At 33.5% G+C, this 19875-nt stretch overlaps 2 protein-coding genes across 5 annotated transcripts; both read left to right on the top strand.

Moving 5' to 3' along the window:
• Nucleotides 1–8770: 8770 nt before the first annotated feature.
• LOC112512640 (protein MID1-COMPLEMENTING ACTIVITY 1) lies at nucleotides 8771–16976 on the top strand. Of its 4 annotated transcripts, none has more exons than XM_025118706.1 (8): nucleotides 8771–9084; nucleotides 9790–10232; nucleotides 11866–12278; nucleotides 12709–12818; nucleotides 13222–13293; nucleotides 14885–14991; nucleotides 15621–15714; nucleotides 16672–16976. In XM_025118706.1, exons 2-8 carry the CDS (start codon nucleotides 9822–9824, stop codon nucleotides 16734–16736), a joined length of 1272 nt encoding a protein of 423 aa, XP_024974474.1. In that variant the 5' UTR covers nucleotides 8771–9084; nucleotides 9790–9821; the 3' UTR covers nucleotides 16737–16976. The 4 variants fall into 4 exon arrangements, with proteins under 4 accessions (XP_024974474.1, XP_024974473.1, XP_024974472.1 ...); XM_025118705.1 differs by having other exon boundaries at nucleotides 8772–9084; nucleotides 9563–10232; XM_025118704.1 differs by having other exon boundaries at nucleotides 8772–9084; nucleotides 9553–10232.
• A 1468-nt stretch (nucleotides 16977–18444) lies between these two features.
• Nucleotides 18445–19188, top strand: LOC112513097 (protein preY, mitochondrial). The gene is made up of 4 exons (XM_025119224.1): nucleotides 18445–18603; nucleotides 18668–18722; nucleotides 18866–18960; nucleotides 19077–19188. Exons 1-4 carry the CDS (start codon nucleotides 18521–18523, stop codon nucleotides 19111–19113), a joined length of 270 nt encoding a protein of 89 aa, XP_024974992.1. The 5' UTR covers nucleotides 18445–18520; the 3' UTR covers nucleotides 19114–19188.
• The last annotated feature ends 687 nt before the right edge of the window (nucleotides 19189–19875 follow it).

Raw genomic sequence — 19875 nt, 5'->3', positions numbered from 1 at the left:
TATATATAAATTTATTAATTACCAAAAATTAGAAAAAAAAATTGCAAAGGACCGGCCGTAACCGGTTATGGGACCGGAACCGGGACCGGACGGCTTAACCGGTTACCGGTAAGCTTGACCGGTTATGGAGGATTTCACCGGAACCGGGACCGGTTATGGAACGTTTTTGTCTTGATCGGGACCAGCCGTAACAGGTTATGGCCCGGCCCGGGACCGATTTTTGGCCACCTCTACCTGGGATTAGTCGGCTCGTATAACGGTTTGGATCTTCAGGTTAATAAAAAAAGATACATCTTTTAAAATGTGTAATTATTACCTTAATTAATTAGTAACATGATAAATTTACCCTTAATCATAGAGAGAGAGAACATGGACGGACCCATAGAAGTGCACACGGTGGCACGTGCCATCGTATTATCTCTCTGCTGAAAGGTTAAATTTTGTACATTTATGAATGATGTAATTGTATCGTTTTAGAAGGTGTTACCGTATAATATTCAAAAGTTCAAGAAGTTGTAACCATACTTTCTAATCAACCAAAACACAAAAATACCTACTGAAATCAACCAAAAACCCCAAAAAAGTACTCTTGAAATCAACCAAAAAACCGGAAAAAAATACTCAAAATCGATTAAAAAAAACTAAAAAATTCCTCGAAATCAAGAAAAAAACTTTAAAAATTACTCAAAATGGTGGAATTAGACTAAAAACACGTCAAACGATATTGAACATTAGTAAAAACATGAAGGCACGTCGATAAAAACCGTGCTTTTTGTAATTATATTATATTATATGGTGTAGAAGAAAAAAATAGATATTTGTTTTGAAAATAAATATTTATTTTAAAATAATAATATAGACATTTATTTTATAATAAAATGATATATGTATTCTAAAAAGGAAAATAAAAATAATGGAGGAATAGAGGCCAAAAGGGTAAGGGGGTCATGTGAACCTTTGTTTTTGTGGGGTCCATACCAGCGGTTGGACCGTTGAATTGATTGGAACATGGCAATTAGTGTTCCCTGCCTGCTTCATTTTACCTGAAATTACCGATCTGACCTTTTCTCTTAAACATCACAAGTCTTTGTCTTAACATCCTCGTTATTGGTCCGTGGCAATCATCAATTTATTTATTTGTTTTTTTTTAAATTAAGGTTTATTTTTTTAAGACTCGACCAAAAACAAAATAAAATTCTAGACCTTGTACTTTAAAAACATCTCCAACAGATTCTCTAAAACTTCTTTAAAATACAGAATCAAAATATAAAACCTCTAAAAATATACTGTATTCAACTTCAATAGTTTATCCATTTTGGAGATTATATCATTCATTGTTTTATTAATGTTGGATCACTGATGGTTTGTTGATGACTCTGTTTCTCTAATTTTAGGACTTATACTTGGAAATCTTTAGGGTACAAAGAGCTTGGTAAATGACTCAAGAAGTTCGGCATCTCGAAGAGAAGTCGATATCGAAGGACGTGCAAATACCGAAGCGGATCGGTATGCACCTTTCGATTTTCAGCACCAAGCCTATCAGTTGCCGATTTACAAGATCTGCTAATGATCATCTTGACCATTGGCAGGTCAACCTAAGATATGCATGCAGCAACCATTCTAACGATATCTCATCTACCTTATTCTTGAAAAATACATTCCTTGAAACACTTGAAAGGTATGCTTGTCTTTTCTTTGACTTGATGTAACGTCTGAAGAAATGACAAGAGAAGCGTTTCAGAGACAAGTCATTTTCATGTGTAAGATGAAAGGAACATTCCCAAAATGGTTCAAAGTCAACTCTGTCATCTTTTTCTCATGTGACAAGTGTCCACATGCATTTAATGCATGAGGTGGTATAAAAGGGAGAGTAATTGCTCCATACAAGATTACGTTTTTAAAAGAACTCTACGTGAGCAACGCAAAAATTGACAGCTTATACCATCATGACTTTTTCTTTGTGTTTAAAGTTACGTTCTTGTTTTTCCAAGTGTAGATTGTTAGAACATATTTCTAAGCTTTTCTATTCCGCAACAATCATATTTTCTATGTAATTCCTGATATTTATATCAATTAGAATTAAAATAAGTGAAAATTTGAGGAATTGTATTTAAACCCCCTTCTACAATTTCTAGTGTGTTTGTCATTCTTAAACTGGACTAACAATTAAAATATTTCTTACATTTAATAAAATATTATTTTTTTCACCTAAACATTAATTTCAAGATTTTTTTTTATTAACCTGGATATCCAACCCGCTATGCGAGCCGACTGATCTCAGGACGACCATCTGCTTTGCAGATAGCTCGGAATCACCGTATTTGAACCTCCGTGACCACAAGATGATTTTATTTCTCATTGGATTTGAACCTGAGACCTCCTGGTATTTTTGGCATTTGGAGCCAAACTCAAACCAATAAAGCACCACCCTTATGGTTAATTTCAAGATTTTTAATTGGTTGAATATAATAAAAAAAATGTTCTTTTCTCATGGTAATCATTTTGGGGATTTCTCCAAATTTGAAGATTTTTATTATCTCTCCTGCTTTGTCCATTTTAGAGAAAATTTTGAGGAATTTGTTGGAGCAGAAAATTGCAAAAAATTCTCATTTTTTCCATTTTGAAGTATCTGTTAGGGATGTTCTAACCAGTGACTTGAAGAAAATTCCAACAACTCAAAATTTTATTACTAGTTAAGTTAACTTGAGACTTCTTCCCCATCCTATCACATGGTAAGAGCGTCTCCAATAGTTATAATAAAATAGAGAAAAAAAAGTTTTTAACAACTTTTTTGCTCTAACAACTATGCTATCTTGTATGCTAAAATAGAGAAAAGAGGAGAGATTGAAAAAATCTCTTAATTTACAAAAAAATCTAAATACAGAGAAAAAAATATTATTTTATATTTTTCACCAATAAAAAGCATTGAACATAAATGTTTAGAAGAAATAAATAATATTTTATTAAAAATATTGAATATTTTAATAATATAGTTAATGTTATAATTAGTAAAATATAGTAGCTATTGGAGTTGGATATAATTTTTATAGAAATTTGATTTTTAATACTTTATTTTAAAGAAAATACAACATAACTGTTAGAGATGCTCGCGTCTCCAACCCAACCACTAAAAAGATAACACTAAAAATATTAAAAATGATGGGTGTATTAAACACTAAAAATTGTGGGTTTATTGAACACTAAAAAAATTAACTCCAACCGTACACTAAAAACCATCTTTAATATTATAAGAATAATAAATATCTTAAAAAGAAATCAACACCAAATAACACTGCATGACGGTGTTCAAGGTGCTTTTGCAACTTGACCAAATAGGAATGCCACAAACAACAGCTCTTCCTCGATCAAGGGTCTAGTTTGCCAAATTTTAAGGTTTTGATTCACTGTCCAAGCATCTCGTTTCTGGGTTTAACGGTCCAAGCATCTCGTGGGTTTCGGGTTCGTTTTTAGGTTCGAATATGGGTTTGAACCTATGTTTAGATTTCGATTTTGGGTGTGAATCTTTTTCTGATTTCGTTTTTAGGTTTAAATCTGGGTTTCAAATTTGGATTTGAATCCTTTTTTTTCTTGTTTCTAGGTTCGATTCTCGGTTTTGATTTTGGGTTTGAATGTGTGATCCAATTTCTGATTTTGTACCTGGATTTCGATTTCATTTATAGTAGGGGGTTTTATGTCTAAATGTGATCTAGTGTTTGTTTTTGAATTCGATGTAGGTCTTTGATTCGTATGGATCTGTATCACAAGATTTTGAATGAATTTGAGCAAAATTGTTAACGCGTTATTAATGCTCATTGATGTTCTTGTATTCATGAAAATGTTCATAGTGTTCTTGAATATATACAAGTGTTCTTGTATTCATAGGTGTTCAAATATGTGTTTAAGAAAATATCAATCGTCTTGAAATAAAGTTGAGTTTCATCATCCCCAATGGAGAAGAGACGATGGTTTGGAAGAATATGAAAGATATATATATATATATATATAAGTGAGTGATAAATGCTTTGAAATTTATAAACATAGTTGGAATGAAAACCAACCAAATGGTAAAATTATAATGAAAAACATTTAAAGTATCATGCAAAACACGGTTAAAAACAAATTAAAATATAAAAGTATAAAACACAACATTGATGACTTGATGTTGCACCCAAACAATTGAGTAATCTTTATTCCTTAATTTGTGGTTGAATTTTGTTTATCCCACATTGATGGAGAGATGAAAGATTGACGATTAATTATATGGATATAAAAAAAGGTTGAGATGCCTTTGTGGCAACTCATGTGGTTGACTCATTTTAACTGATTCTCTAACTCATTTTTTTTTTAAATATATAATATTTATATACGGCAAATAAAACAAATAAACTCACACACCTCCTCAGCTTCGGTAAGGTTTGAACCACCTCATAAGAAGCCAATGACTCACATATCGCTAGACCAAATACTCTTTGTATCTAACTCATATTATTGGTTTATCTTAACCGACCATTTGAAGTCATGAAGTTGGTTCATTTTGGTCAACACTCTTAAAAAGTTAGTCTATATAAAAAATTAATTTATATATACCATTAATATATCAATATATCTCAATATCAAATATCATCAATAAAGTCATTGTGCTGGTTAGAATTAAAAAGAATCCAAAGATCAAAAGTACGAGGAGGTCCCAGGATCAAATCCAAGGAGGAATAAAAATCCGTTTGTGGACACGGATTTTCAAATACGGTGATTCTAAGCTATCTGCAAAGCATGTGGTCGTTCTGGGATTAGTCGACTCACATAGCGGGTTGGATATCCAAGTTAATCAAAAAAAAATCCACTTCTACAAAGGTAAAACATTCTAATATACGATTATGTTCATTTTATCGTTTGTTAGTGATGCATTAATAGTTGTACATTCATCTGGATTTAGAAATTACAGCTCTGGAAAACAAGCCATCTCAAAGTCCTCCCCGTGCAGTCTACTGTTAAGCACGCGAGTCTTAGAACAAAGCATGCATAGGGGCCTTTTGGTAAATCTAAGTAGGTCAACACTATAGATGTAGGATAATTGCACAAAAATACATATCTATGCCAAATATATAAAAATACCCCCTAAACTTTTTTTTAACCAAATCATTATTATGTTTACCTTTTTAAAATGACTATTTTACCCCTACAGCTACAATGTACTAAATGCTAAATAATTTGCCCAAAATAGGATGGTGAAATGTGAAATTATTGATGAAGTGATATAAAAAAAGTCTTTTACTAATGATATTATTTTCAACTGATGTGTTAGAGCATCTTTAACAGTTATGCGACATTATTTTTCGAATTTAAATTAATATGATCTAATTTACTAAAACTGATTAATATACATAAAATTTATTATAGTTAAATAAGATAAAAATATGAATTTAACTAACTAATATATGCTAAAAATAAGTATAGTTAATTGATAAGTCAATAAATATTTATTTGTTTTTAGTAACTTTTTTAAGACTTTGTGGGTCCGCCCATGTATATGGATTGATGGGCAAAGGTCCGGTATCTAAAATTTAATTTAAGGATGTTTGGTTGATTGAAATTGTATGTTCAGTTATAATAGTCTGGGTTCAGAATTTCAGTATCAAAATTGTTCGATTGGTGATTGTATGACAGTTTAAAGTCTAATAACCGATCAAACTATCTTCTAAATATCAATGATGAATGATTTGTTTTATGTGATATGTATATTTGGTGTTTTTGTTTATGTAAGACATGTTTTTCTCTTCTTCATATAATTTATACTGAAAGTTTAGTTAATAACAGCATACATCTATCCTTTTTATTTTATGGGATATTTGTATATGTACTTTTTTTTTTGATTAACCTGGATATCTAACTCGTTATGCGAGCCGACTAATCCTATGGCGACCACCTGCTTTGCATATAGCCCGAAGTTATCGCATTTGAACCTCCGTCACCACAAGGAGATTTTTTGTTTCTTCTTGGATTTGAATCTGAGATCTCTATGCACTTTTGACATTTTGAGCCAAGTTCAAACCAATCAGGTACCACCTTTATGGTTATCATTTTTTATTTTTTAATATTGTCGTAATATTAGCGTACAATCATCTTTACCTTCTAGTAACATAAAATGACTGGAAATTTAAATTTTATATTAAATATGTTTAGTTTGAAAATTTGCAAAAAAAAAAAAAAAAAAACGTGTTCTGATGCTTTTAAGTATTAAATTTGAATTTTTTTAAACAAATAAAATTTTGGAATTCTTGAAACTGATTAAATACATCATTCTCACCTATAAATTTGGTTAAAGTGGTCAAATCATGGGGAAAAAACCTAACGTATTTTTATATTTAAACAATTAAGTCTTTGGATGCTTTTATGAACGAATAAATCTATACAATTATTAAAATAAAAGATGTCTCAACAGATTAGCAGCAAAGTGCAATGAACAAACGAAAATAATCATTCCACTTTTATATTCAGTTATTTAGGAAGGGAATTACCATTTAGTGATTTAGGGTTCTCTTTTTATTCACTTGAAAACTGATATATTTCCATTATCGGTTTTACAAGTAATTTTGTTGGTCAAAAGAATATATTTAATTAGAACCACAAGGGGGGTGCCTGATTGGTTTAAGTTTGGTTCCAAATGTCAAAAGTATCAGGAGGTCCCAAGTTCAAATATAAGGTTGTGGCCACGGAGGTTCAAATGCGGTGACTATGGGCTATCTGCAAAGCAGGTGGTCGTTATGAGAATTAGTCAGCTCACATAGCGGGTTGGATATACAAGTTAATAAAAAAAAGAATATATTTAATCAGTTTCAAAAAGTTTATGAATTTATTTGTTCATGAACTTATTTATTTATAAAATATTAAAAACTTAACCATTTAAAATATGAAAAAATGTTGAGTTCTTTCCTAACTTTCCCTTTAAGTTTATCTATTTTACTTTGTAATTCTGGGCAAGATCATGGTTTAATTGTTGTTATTTAACTTAACTATTATTGTGTAGAAAAAATTAATTATCGTTTTACTGTTTTTTACTGTAAATTGTTTAACTTTTAATTTTGTATATATGTGTAACCTGTCTCATTTTTATGGTAAGTGTGAATTGTTAATTTTTGAGCTCATTCAAATGGGTTGTGACAATCCATCCACATAAATACATGTTCAGATTTTTTAGTTTTATAAAAGTCTTAAGTTATAGGCTATCAATAATTTTCACAACAGCTGTAAGTTGAATTATAAGCTTTTCAGATATTGCTTTGGGTTGTTAGGCATTACAAATGGTAGTAGAGTCGATCTTTGTACTATCAGGGTGATGTTTGTAACATCTTAGGTGAATCCCACATCACCGATGAGCAATAAGGATGTTGGATAGGCCTAATGATGACGACAAAAATTTAAGTATAAAAGTTTGTGACAGCTCATCCCATGTTGAAGGAAATCATGATCTATAAACTCGTTTAGATGGGGGTAGAGAGATGTGACAACCCGCCCTACAAGATATAAATTGAGACTTAAAAGGTATTAAAGTCGATTCATGCATAATTGGAAATGATGGGATGAACATCTTTAAGCTCGATTAGTCCCAGTCTCCCAGATGGGGTTTTTTTTGGAAATATTTTAGGCAAATCCGGGTAAGCCTTAAAAGCACTTTAGAAACCTACGTGGGGTGTTTGTGCCAATTTGTTCCATTAACATCTTCAACAATTATGCTAAAATAAAGGTTTTGGAGATTTAGGGTATATTTTTGCTCCAATAGCTATGTATACTGTATGCTAAAACAGAGAAAGAGAGGGTAGAAATCTCCAAATTCGAAGAAATCTCTAGAACTTCATATTTAAGAGAGAAAATAATATTTAATTATTTCTCACCAATAAGAGTCATTGAAATTAAGTGTTTAAGAGAGAGAAAAAATTATTTTATTAAATGTATTGAATATATAGTTAATGATATAATTGCTAATATAAAGTAGCTGTCGGAGTTAGATGCAAATTTTTACACAAATCTTGGGGGTGTTTGGGATTACTTATTTGAAACAACTTATGATTTTCTACAAAAATCTTTATCAATTTATTATAAGTTACAATGGTTTAACTTCTTCAAAAACTTTTTATTACCGGTTTTAAACCGGTATAAACTGTTTATCCAAACACTCAAAAATGCTTATTACTGGTGACACACCGGAATAAGTCAATAAGTTGTTTCCATAAGCATTCCCAAACACCCCTTTAATTTTTGATACTCTATTTTAGAAAAATTACAGTATAAGTATTCAAAAACATTAGATCCTTATAAGCCTAAAGTTGCTGTCTATCAATAACTTTCACAATGATTTAAGATCCGATAGAGTTTTCCAAATTTAGAGAATTTTACAATCCTTCTCATACTTTTCCAATTTTGGATAATCTGTTGAAACAAAAAACTTGCCTAAAATCCCAAAAAACTCAATTTTTAATACCATTTTGGAAAATCTGTTAAAGATGTTCAATCTTTATGTACACATGGATCAAACATCTATACTGTCTGAATACATTGCAACTTTTATCGAATACGAGGAAGTATCGCACGAAACATACTTTGGACTAGTTGGATACTTTTACAAGAACAAGGGGTTGATTGTGTCTATTTGAAATAAACTTGTACTCATATGCAATATAAGAAATCATCAGGGGTACTAAAGTGCAAATTTTCCAAAGATAACAAATAGGCAAACACACTATCTAACCCCATATCGTACAACTTTGCTTCTCTGGCATTATTTCGCTACTCTCTCTCTCACTCACCAGAGCACAGACAAACAACACCGAACCCAACTTCATGGTGTTTTAGAGCGAGAAAGTAGAGAGAGAGAAGGGATTTTTGGGGTTCAATTTCTTCCAAAAATCTGTTATCAGGAAGAAGAAGAAGAAGACGAAATTGGTCTGTTGTTTTTGATTAATCAATCCATGAAAGAAATGCATGGTTGTTGTATCTGCTTTAATGCTCACCGTACAAGTAGATGCATTGTATCCAGCAGATGAAGCTAGTGAATTCCTCGTGGAACCCTAATATACTGACCTCCAAAAGGTATAAAATACAGATTTCTCTTGAGCATTTTCCGTTTTCTACTTCATTTAGATTCACATTCACGTGCTTGTGTGTGTTTGTGGGTGTATACGGATGTATTTTGTTCTAAAATAGTAAAATACATCTATTGCGATCAGCTTTAAGATCAATTTCAAGTGAATCTAAAGAGGTTTTTGTTTCCAGATAACTAATCGTTGTTTTTTTTACTTTTAATTGTTATGTTCGTTTTGATTTGTGATCTACTTGTTTGTTTTTTACTTTGCTTTTTGTTCGAGAGTTTCTTCTAGTAGAAGACTTTCAGTCAACAAACATGTTGTGTGTATTTTTACGGTTTCATCCTCTTTGGTAAATCTTTCGCTTTATCAGATAAAGAAAGTGAAAGATTAACAGAGAATCTCTGAGATCTTGTGTCCCTCATTTTCTATTTTATTATTTATCCTTTTGCAATTAAACAATGATTAATTTTAGGTCTTACCAGAATCTGCTGTTGGGGATCTTTGTATTCAGCTCCAATTCTTGAAGATCCTTTGAAGCTTCTATAAAAGAAATAATTGAACCAAGGGAACTGTTCAATTGTTTGAGAATCTGTATTTTTTTTTGAAAAAGGTGTATTTTGTTGGAAACAAATTATGAAATAACAGCAAAATAGGTCTATTTGAGATGGGTTTTATTGATCTGATAAAGTTAACAAGTCAAGAAATATAGGGTTTTGGGAATTAGTTTTTGGAGGTTGAAGAATGGCGGCGGCATGGGATCACTTTGGGGAGATTGCAAATGTGGCCCAGTTAACAGGGCTGGATGCAGTGAGGCTAATAGGGATGATTGTGCAAGCTGCTAGTACAGCCCGTTTGCACAAGAAGAACTGCAAGCAATTTGCAATGCATTTGAAGTTGATTGGAAATCTTTTACAGCAGCTTAAAATTAGTGAGCTTAAAAGGTATCCAGAGACACGTGAGCCTTTGGAGCAACTCGAGGATGCATTGAGGAGGTCTTACATTTTGGTCAATAGTTGTCAAGATCGGAGCTACCTGTACTTGCTTGCCATGGGATGGAACATTGTTTATCAATTCAGGAAGGCGCAAAACGAGATAGATCGCTACTTGAAGATTATCCCACTCATCACTCTTGTGGATAATGCTCGAGTCAGGGTACAAAACTTGATCTTATTCTACTGTCTCTTGTGTTTAGTTATCAACCGTGCTTGTGACAAGTTTTGATAATTTTTTTTACTGCAGTAAGTTTATAACATGCTGCATTTGAATTAGGCAACTATGCATCTCAGCAGCTGTTCTGAGCTATTGTTTTCTAGTGTGGACCTCTTGTACAACGCTGCTGTATTTGCATGTGCTCTAAAATAGCATAAGCAATTTTTTTTCTCATGGTGTTTGACAAATTGCTGCTTTTTGAGTCATGCTGAAAATGTGCATCTGAGATGAAACTGGTTTAAAGATTCTCATTCGCCTTTGCATAGTGAAAGCAGAATATTTCAAAAAGCTTGACTGCGAGTTTCTATTTGTAAGCTCTTGGCGTACACCTTTTTGTCAAAATAAACACAGCGCATACACTTTATAGTATGAAATGAAAGTGAATGAATATGGTTGTCCATCATCTTCTTATACGTGTTGAAGCATGTTTCAAAACTGAGTTTTATTGGGAATTTAAAGTTGGATCTTGTAGGATGCTCATATCTTTTTGAGTAGCTTCTGGGTGGTACAAGTGAGAATCTTAGCAGAAAAGTTGATCGAGCCGGTAGCCATAGGCCATCATAGGTTGAGGAGGTGAGAGGTTCATAGGCACCAACACTCTTGCAGAGGGTGAGACAACAGTTTGAGATAACCTGAACTAAGATAGCTGAGAACCAAATTCTCTTTATTAAGGAAGTCCCCATGAGACACCGATGTAACTTTGATACTGTTCGTGTGGGCTTGGTGCTTCTAAGTAGGGGGAGGGGGTGCAGTCATACATGCACACGTATTTTAGACATAGATTATGTAGGGCTTACACCACAACAAAAGAAAACCTTTATGGTTCTAATCCGAGATAACTGAAGTGGGAAAATGAAGTAATAAAAAACAAAAACTCAGCTAGATTGGTATGTCGAGTCACTCAACTGCTACCTCGTGGTATAGGTCTCTTCTTATCACTCATGCATTTCAGGTCTTAATTGAGATGACTAAACCATCTGCAAGCAGTTTTAATTAGATTTCATCTCGATTTGCCTTTTCTCGCATATCTTCCATTTCTAAGCATATTCATTCTTGTGTGGCCACACATCCCCTATCATATGCATTTATATTACTCCCATCTTCACGTCTTGTGCATATCCTACAGTCTTATTCCCCTATAATGTAATTTCTGGAAACCAGAATGTATATATTGCATGATAGATATGACAATTTGATTTGGAGTACTTGATATTAATCACTCTTTGTGTTATATGGTTGCTGCTTATGTGTTCACATTTATTAACATCAATTACCACTAGTCATGTCAAGTCCAGTGTGGAAGGTTTCTATGCACTTCACTACTTCTGGATCATGGCAGGTCTTAAATGGTAACGTGCTTAAAATCCAATTTTTTGTGAAGTGCTGTCGTCTTTTGTTGGTATGAACCCAAAGCCTGTCTGATTCCTTTTGTTGGCAACTATGCTCTAATGCTAGACAAATTTCCTTGTGTTGCTGTTAGCTTAAAGGTCCTTCACTCAACGGACACATAAACCACCGCAAATTTCCTTTTATTCAAAATTTCCTCCTTTTTTAAAAGAAAATTTATTTTGAACAGGAAAGATTGGAATATATTGATAGGGACCAGCGCGAATACACATTGGATGACGAAGATAGAAAGGTGCAAGATGTTATTATGAAGCCTGACCCCTCACATGCTGATGCTGCTGTTTTGAAGAAAACGCTTTCGTGTAGCTACCCAAACTTACCTTTCAAGGAGGTTATTCAAAAAGAAAATGAAAAGCTTCATTTGGAACTACAACGATCACAAGCTAATTTGGATGTAGGACAATGTGAAGTAATTCAACATCTGCTTGAGGTCACTGAAGTTGTTGCTTCAAAATCTCAACATGAACAGGATTCACCAAAGAAGATTTCCAAGAAGACAGAGCCTCACTATGTAGATTTCAGCAGCAATAAAGAAGTTCAAGATGAGAGCATTACAGATAAGAAGGCGCAATCGACCTCAAGGTCAGTATCTTCTTTCACGACTTAAAACTTATTTTGTGAAACACAATAACGACTATTAGTGGTGCTACTAGTATGACTGTCGGATTTGATTCCTGATTTTGTCACTTGGAATATGAAGAATCGCATTCACCTCAAGCCAGGCTATGTGAGAGGGGTGTGCCAAGAACACAACCCCTAATTGGGTGATTTAGCTTACTGATGTAGCATCTCTAATATCATGTGGGCACACTCAAATTTCTGGGTTCAAGGATGAAATCCAGAATTTATAGTTGATGTAGCCATGTAGGAGTATTGGAAGCTTTTATTCTTCAACTTGATAAATAATACCCATATAATGGGTGGCTTTAATGACACAGATTATAATGTGCAAGCTTTAAAGCTTAAGTTTCCTATTGGTGGTACATGTATATGATATTAAATGGTGTTGCAGAAGCATGTCTTCCGCTTCATATGGACAAGATTTTTCCTCTACTCGAGGATCTTATGGGAATGACGAATGGCATTCAGATCTACTTGGCTGTTGTGCAGAGCCTAAGATGTGTAAGTTCTGCACTATAACTTCTTCATCACTTTGTTTCTCATTTGCATGACAGTCAAATCAGCCATGATTTTGCTCTTTTTCTACCTCTTTTCCACCAAGAATTATGCTTTGCTGCTCCATTCTAACAAAATTATGTAGTCGGAAGGGTGTCTCTTGCACCCTGTTATTTTAAATGAGGCATGAACAATTTAACCAACTTTGAAAATTTAAACCAACAAAAAGAAGACCATTGGTGTGTGTCTGTGTTATGCATGCTGTTGGTAAATGAGATCATGATGATGTAAGTTGTACGCCCATCTTAGTTGTCTTCTTGTATCGAGTCGTACTTGGAGCTAGCTATATCTAATTTCTGCCATCTCTATATTAATATACTCTTAAAGTAGGTTGTCTCTATTTGTGCAGGCATAAAGACCTTCTTCTTTCCTTGTGGCACATTTTCAAAGATTGCGACTGTGGCAACAAACAGACACATGAGTAAGATTCTTTATGCATTTCAAGACTAGAACCTTAGGTTCCCTTTTCATCTGTTTTACTTGCTCTTTATGACCATATCTGCTAATAGAATGGGTGCCATCTAAATAAGCGGCCATTGACCGTTGAAAACAACATTATTCCGATCAAATAATACCTGAATTGGGAGTACTCAACGTCTTCTTTATATGTTGGTTTTGATACTGAATAGCCAAGGAACATTCAGGTCCACTTTGATTGGATGTTGATAAAATAAATTGGTTATGTAGGGTGTGACTGCCAGTTTGAACATGTTTGTAGCTGAATTTCTAGCATGTCCACTAAAAGAAGGTTAAGAGCATGACATTTTTTTGATGTGTGAAAATTTTTGGATGCTAAGGCCATCTCCAATCGATGTGTTAAAGAGCTAAAGTGCCATAATATAGCAACAAGTCATCTTCAACCGATGTGCTAATAAATATGCTAAATTGCTTCTTGATGGGTCAAAAATAGCGCCCATGTTGAAGCACACTAGTGAGCTTTGAAGAACCTCATTTTAACTCGAATAAAATTTAATTTTCATACATGTTTTGTTTTAAAAGGTTGAAAATTTAATAATTTAAAAAGTTGTGAACTTATATACTAAATTAAGTGTATTGGCATAATAAAATAGGGAAGGGTTCAAACGAGAACCCCTTCATTTTATGAGAACGTGGGAACACTTCTTTTACTATAGATAATCATATGTGATACTTTTATTCCGTCACATGTGACGCTAAATCAGAGACGCTGACGACTTTTGGCGCGATCTAGGTTGCGGGTCAAGTCGCCCTTATACCACTAAGCCCCTCACATGTATTATCATATGTGATAAGGGTGTTCTTGATGTGATACTATAATTCTTCAAGACCATCACATCTGATACTAAATCATAGAGGAGGATGACCTTTCGCATGACCTAAGTTGCAGGGCACGTCGTGTGCACACCACCAGGTCCCTTCACGTGTATTATCACATGTGATAAGGGTGTTCCGACGTTCTCGTAAAATGGAGGTGTTATCGTTTGAACCTCGTCCTAATAAAATGTAAAAGTATAAGTTTAACCAATTTACTAAAACTAAGTATATACATAAAAAATTATTGTAGTTAAATAAAATATATAAATGTAAACACAACTAATCTACTTAAACTAATTAATATACGCAAAAAATGATTATATTTAAATGATAAGATACTAAATATATGTCAAATATATGCAAGTGTTGTAATTTAGCACTGACCGGTCGAGATGATCAGTGAATAGTGTGAATTTGAGTGCTAAAATTTAGCATTAGTGCTATGCTTAGCACTTCCGGTTGGAAATGGTCTAAGAAAATGGAACTTAAACATGCTAGTGAAATCAGGGTTTGAAACTTGTTAAACCATCTAGAAGAAAGGATTTATATCAATACCCCTTTTTTTGGCCCACACTGATTTCAGTTACTCGATCCCATAATTGAATAAATGACAAGATTTCCTGTTTATAGTTTTGTCATTGCTGTAATTCCTTGTTATTGAATCTTTTTATATCTTGGTATGACTTATTAACATAAATGTTGGTGTTTGTATTGAGCAGCTTCAGGAGAGGCCTGCAATGAGCTTATGGCTTATTCCTTAATATTATCGTGCTGTTGCTATACTTGCTGTGTTAGGAGGAAGCTTCGGAAGACTCTGAATATCACGGTACCATTACAATAGAAAATATGGTGGCCGAAATTTATTCTAATTTCTTGCATCACATAAAACTGTGGATTCTGTTCTCTATTTTCGTAGAAAATTTAGCCATGAAGTTGGAATCTTTCTTGGTCTTTTAAATTCAGATATTGACTTGGTGTGCCTTCATTATATGATTTATCTTATATACAGTAATCCACGATGATGTTATGCTAGATGCCACTCTTTGTTTATAATTACATACAGTAATCCTTGATGGCGCTAGATGCGACTTTTTGTTTATAATTATATACAATAATCTTTATGAACCACAAGGGTGGTGCCTGATTGGTTTGAGCTTGGCTCCAAAGGTCAAAACAAAAGTATCAGGAAGTCCCAGGTTCAAATCCAAGGAGGAATAAAAATCCCCTTGTGGCCATGGAGGTTCAAATGCGGTGACTCTGGGCTATCTGCAAAGCAGGTGGTCGCCCTGGGATTAGTCGGCTCGCATAGCGGGTTGGATATCCAGGTTAATTAAAAAAAAATCTTTATGGTGGTAACGATGATGATGTATTGCTAGATGTCACTCATCCTTTATGACTATAAAATATTTTTGACTCCATAAGAATCCCACTTACGATCGTGTTGGTTTCCAACAGGGTGGGTGGTGTGATGACTTTCTGTCGCATGTCATGTGCTGCTGCTGTGCGCTTGTCCAAGAACTGCGAGAAGTCGAGATGCGTGGAATTCATGGTATGTGTCCTCACTCACAATTTTTGCTCAAGTTTAGTTTTCCACCCATAAAATAAAAATACGTAACAAACTATCAAGATTCTTTCAAGATTGCATATATCACTTATACTACCTACCCCATGAAAATAACACCATTTGACCCAATATGTAGCAATATACTTCCATTGTCCCATGAAAGATGAACCCTTTTCTTTTTTGGGATATTCCAGGGAAATTGCGGTATATCTTTCCTTTTCTTTTCTTCCGGAAAGACCTATTTGTATGTAGCAACGAATTTACAGAAAAAACGTTGCAATTTTAGTGGGCGAATGAAGTAAGAGCATCTCCAACAGCTATACTGTAATTTTTCTATTCTAAAATAGAGAATAAAAAATCAAAATCTCTAAGAAAATTACATCCAACTCCAACAGCTATTAAAGCTATTTTAGCAATTTCGGTATTAGTTATATTATTAAGTTATTGTATGAATTCATCATCCCAATGCACTGTTAGAACTTTTTAAATTATTTATAACACCTTCAACCTCATTGGTGAAAACAATAATAATAATAATATATCTCTCCTCAATGTTAAGTTTTATAGATTTCTCTGAATTCGGAGATGTTTGCCTCCTCTTTTTTTCTTTTCCCTATTTTAGCATATACACTTTTGCATAGCTGTCGGAGCAAAAAAATCTTCAAAAATCTCTACTTTAGCATAGCTGTTGGAGATGCTCTAAAAGTGTTTGAATACCCTTCAATAGTGACGAGGAGAACTTGTGGACTAAAAGCTATTAGCATCAATAAAACCAAACGAGCCCGATACCTATCTGAGGCAGGGTTTTGGGGATGAGATGTATGCAGACCTGTCTTTTACATTTAAGGAGTCGGTAGGGTATGGGCAAATAGGTAATATTGTAGCAAAATATGAAATGGTGAAATGAGAATTGGTGTGGAGTGTGTTGATGGAAATGAAAAGTTGCAGGTCCTGGACCTGAGAAGACAAAAACAAGCCCTCCATCCTGTCAATACATGGAATCTTAAAGGTGATTATACATACAGACAGCTCTTGTGTTTGAAGACCAAAAAAAAAGGAGCTTAAATTATATAAGCTTATTTATTTTATTGCCATCTCTGCCTTTCTTTTTTCTTGTGTCTGTAAAGTTGTTTGATAGATTCAGTGTATAACATTACCCATTACATATTGTTTTATGTTTCTTTCCTTGTACCATTATCCATGTCATTCCTCTTCTTTACCATCTATATAGCATTTGCAGTTTACTAGAAATTTGATCAATGTATATATATATATATGTATATATATGTATGTATATGTATATATATGTATGTATATGTATGTATATGTGTGTGTGGGTGGAGGTTCAAATGAAGATACCTCAATTTTATGAAAAAGCTAGAACACCCTTATCACATGTGATAATACACATGAGGGGACCTGGTGGTGTGTGGGACAACTTGGCTGGTGATCTAGGTCGTGCCAAAGGCCATAACCGTTTATGAAGGTGTTATCGGTTTGACACCGGTATAAGTTGTTTATCTCAACACTCAAAATTGCTTATTACCGATGCACATTGGAATAAGTCGATAAGTTGTTTTTATAAGTAATCCCAAACACCCCCAAGGCCTTGTTTGTTCTAAAAAGAAACTCTTGTTAGTCTCTTGTGTCTGTTTCGTTAAGAGGTTGGGTCATTTAAACTGTTTGTTTTTTCCAATTTTTCAAAAGCACTTATGTTTTATTGTATACTTATCTGGTTGAGGTAAACCAACATCCTATTTGCCTCTTATTATTCTCCAAACCTTTAGCAACGTCGTTTCTCTATCGATTAACCTTAATCAATTATTTCTATCAATCGTTCCTTACCAAATTGATCATCACCTCTCTCAATTGATGTATTTTATTAGGATTTAAATATCGTTAATGACATATTTTCGTTTAAATGAATGTCAATTATATAATTTCGATATAAATTTCATAATGATGATGAATAAATATATGAAATTTTGTGTATATTTATCTACAAATTCAGCATTATAGTTTTGTAATGGGTAAAATAGACCATTTAAACAAATTCAAACATTTATCAGTTTATAAAACAAACAGTTTTATTGATTCAACTTTCATATTTCACACCAGCTCTTATTAATAAAAAATGAAATAAGATTTCAAACTTTATCATCATTTTAAAAAACAAACGCTACCTAATTATAACCAGTTAAAAGTGTGATTGTAATGGATGGGTCCTTCCTTTAGTTTCCAATAAAAACACGAGGTTTGTGATGGCATAGAAAAGTGAATGACATATTTTGCATTATGTGAAATCTTCCGTTGTAACCAATTTATAGTATAGAATACATACACGTTTGTAAAGTTATATACAAAAATGAATTCATACTCACGAAAAGATCATAGATTTAATTAAAATATAATTTATTGGATGTTTGACATTGCTTATAAAAACAACTTATTGACTTACTCCTATGTGACACCAATAATAAACACTTTTGAGTGTTTGGATAAACAATTTATACCGGTGCCAAACTAGTAATAAGGAGTTTTTGAAGAAGTTAAATCCCCCTTACTTCTAATAAATTAATAAGTGTTATTATTAAAAAAAACATAAGTTATTTCAAATAAACAATTCCAAACACTTACCTAAAAATCAGTAGTTTGAACCTCTTCGATGAAAAGATATCATAATCGTTTGGTTAAGCATGACCCGACGTCGTTTTACATTGGGTATAAAATATCACCTGGTTATCATAGAAACAAACCTAACAGACAAGAAGAAGAGAAGAAGACGAAGAGAATGGTGAGAGGAACTAGAATAGTTGAAATCAGCAAAAGTCTATCAGAGATACTCGTCTGTCCTCTCTCTAAACAACCCTTAAGGTACTCTCTCTCCTCCATTTCTTCTTTCCCACTTTCCGATTTTTGAAATTTGCCTTTGTTTTAGGGTTTGTGAGAAATCGAATTCCCTCATAAGCCATGCCATCGGTGTTTCTTTTCCGGTCAGTTCTTCATTCTTCTCGTTTCTCTCTTTGGATTTTGCAACTAAATGTGTTGAGATCTTGCTGAATTACTTACTTCCGTGACGGAATGCTGAATTCCATTCCTAAACGGTAAACAAACACAATTTTCTAATGTTTATCAGATAGTAGACGGGATCCCTTGCCTAGTGCCACAGGACGGCAAGATCATTGAAGCCGAGGACTCGAATAGTAATGGTGATACGGTCGACACAAAAAGGTATCATCAAGATGGCACGAGCTCATAGAATCTCAATACGGTCATTTATGCTAAAAATGTTCAGGTTTGAAATAACGAGCGAAAAGAATCATTGTATTTGACGTTTTGTTTAACAGCAGATGGCGAAAAAGAACGCTCCAATCAGATCATTAAGATCTTACCGTTACGAGTTAACATTGTAATTTATTTTACCGGGTAAGATTGCAGTATTCAAAATGATATCATATGCAACAATTTATCCGGCAAGCGCTTACCCGGGTAAGAGTCATCAGATTCACTTACCGAGTAAGATTCTTTATATTTATCATTGCTCTTATTGGGTAAGATTTTTGACTATTGTCATGTTTATCCGGTAAAGAAAATTACCCGGTAAGCATTTACTGGATAAACGTTTAGTAAACGACCCCTTAGTTAACTTGATGAGAAGTGTCGATATGATACGTTCAAATTGAGCATAATTCATGGCCCGATGATGCCAAGGAAAGGTATAAAGAATTTCTTTAGCGACTGTTTGGTTTGACAGGACATTTTTGAGAGAGATGAAATTGAAATGCTTTGCGATTTTGAGTGTATTTGGTTTGTAGGATTTGGAATAAAATCAAATTCTGTAGATAATTTATAATAACAAATTATAAAAATAAATAAACTAACTTTTATTGATTGATTATTACAGAACGAATATTTTTTAGCTTACTTTAGAGCATTATCACAATCAAATGTTACGAGATCTGGTGAAGTACCTCCTGCTCCATGAGATTCGCAAGTACAATGCTTGTGGGATGACATTGAAATCCTCGGATTTCAATGTCGGATTTTACTTTAAACAAAACGCAAAAGTGGAATAGGGTCCAATTCTAAATCCCGTTAATCCCTTAAACCAAATGGGCCCTTGCCCTTAGGTGGCATTTGGGTCGA

The sequence above is a fragment of the Cynara cardunculus genome (genome assembly GCF_001531365.2).
Source record: "Cynara cardunculus var. scolymus isolate 2C chromosome LG 5, CcrdV1, whole genome shotgun sequence".
Lineage (NCBI taxonomy): Eukaryota > Viridiplantae > Streptophyta > Magnoliopsida > Asterales > Asteraceae > Cynara > Cynara cardunculus.
This window is presented reverse-complemented; position numbering and strand designations above follow the sequence as displayed.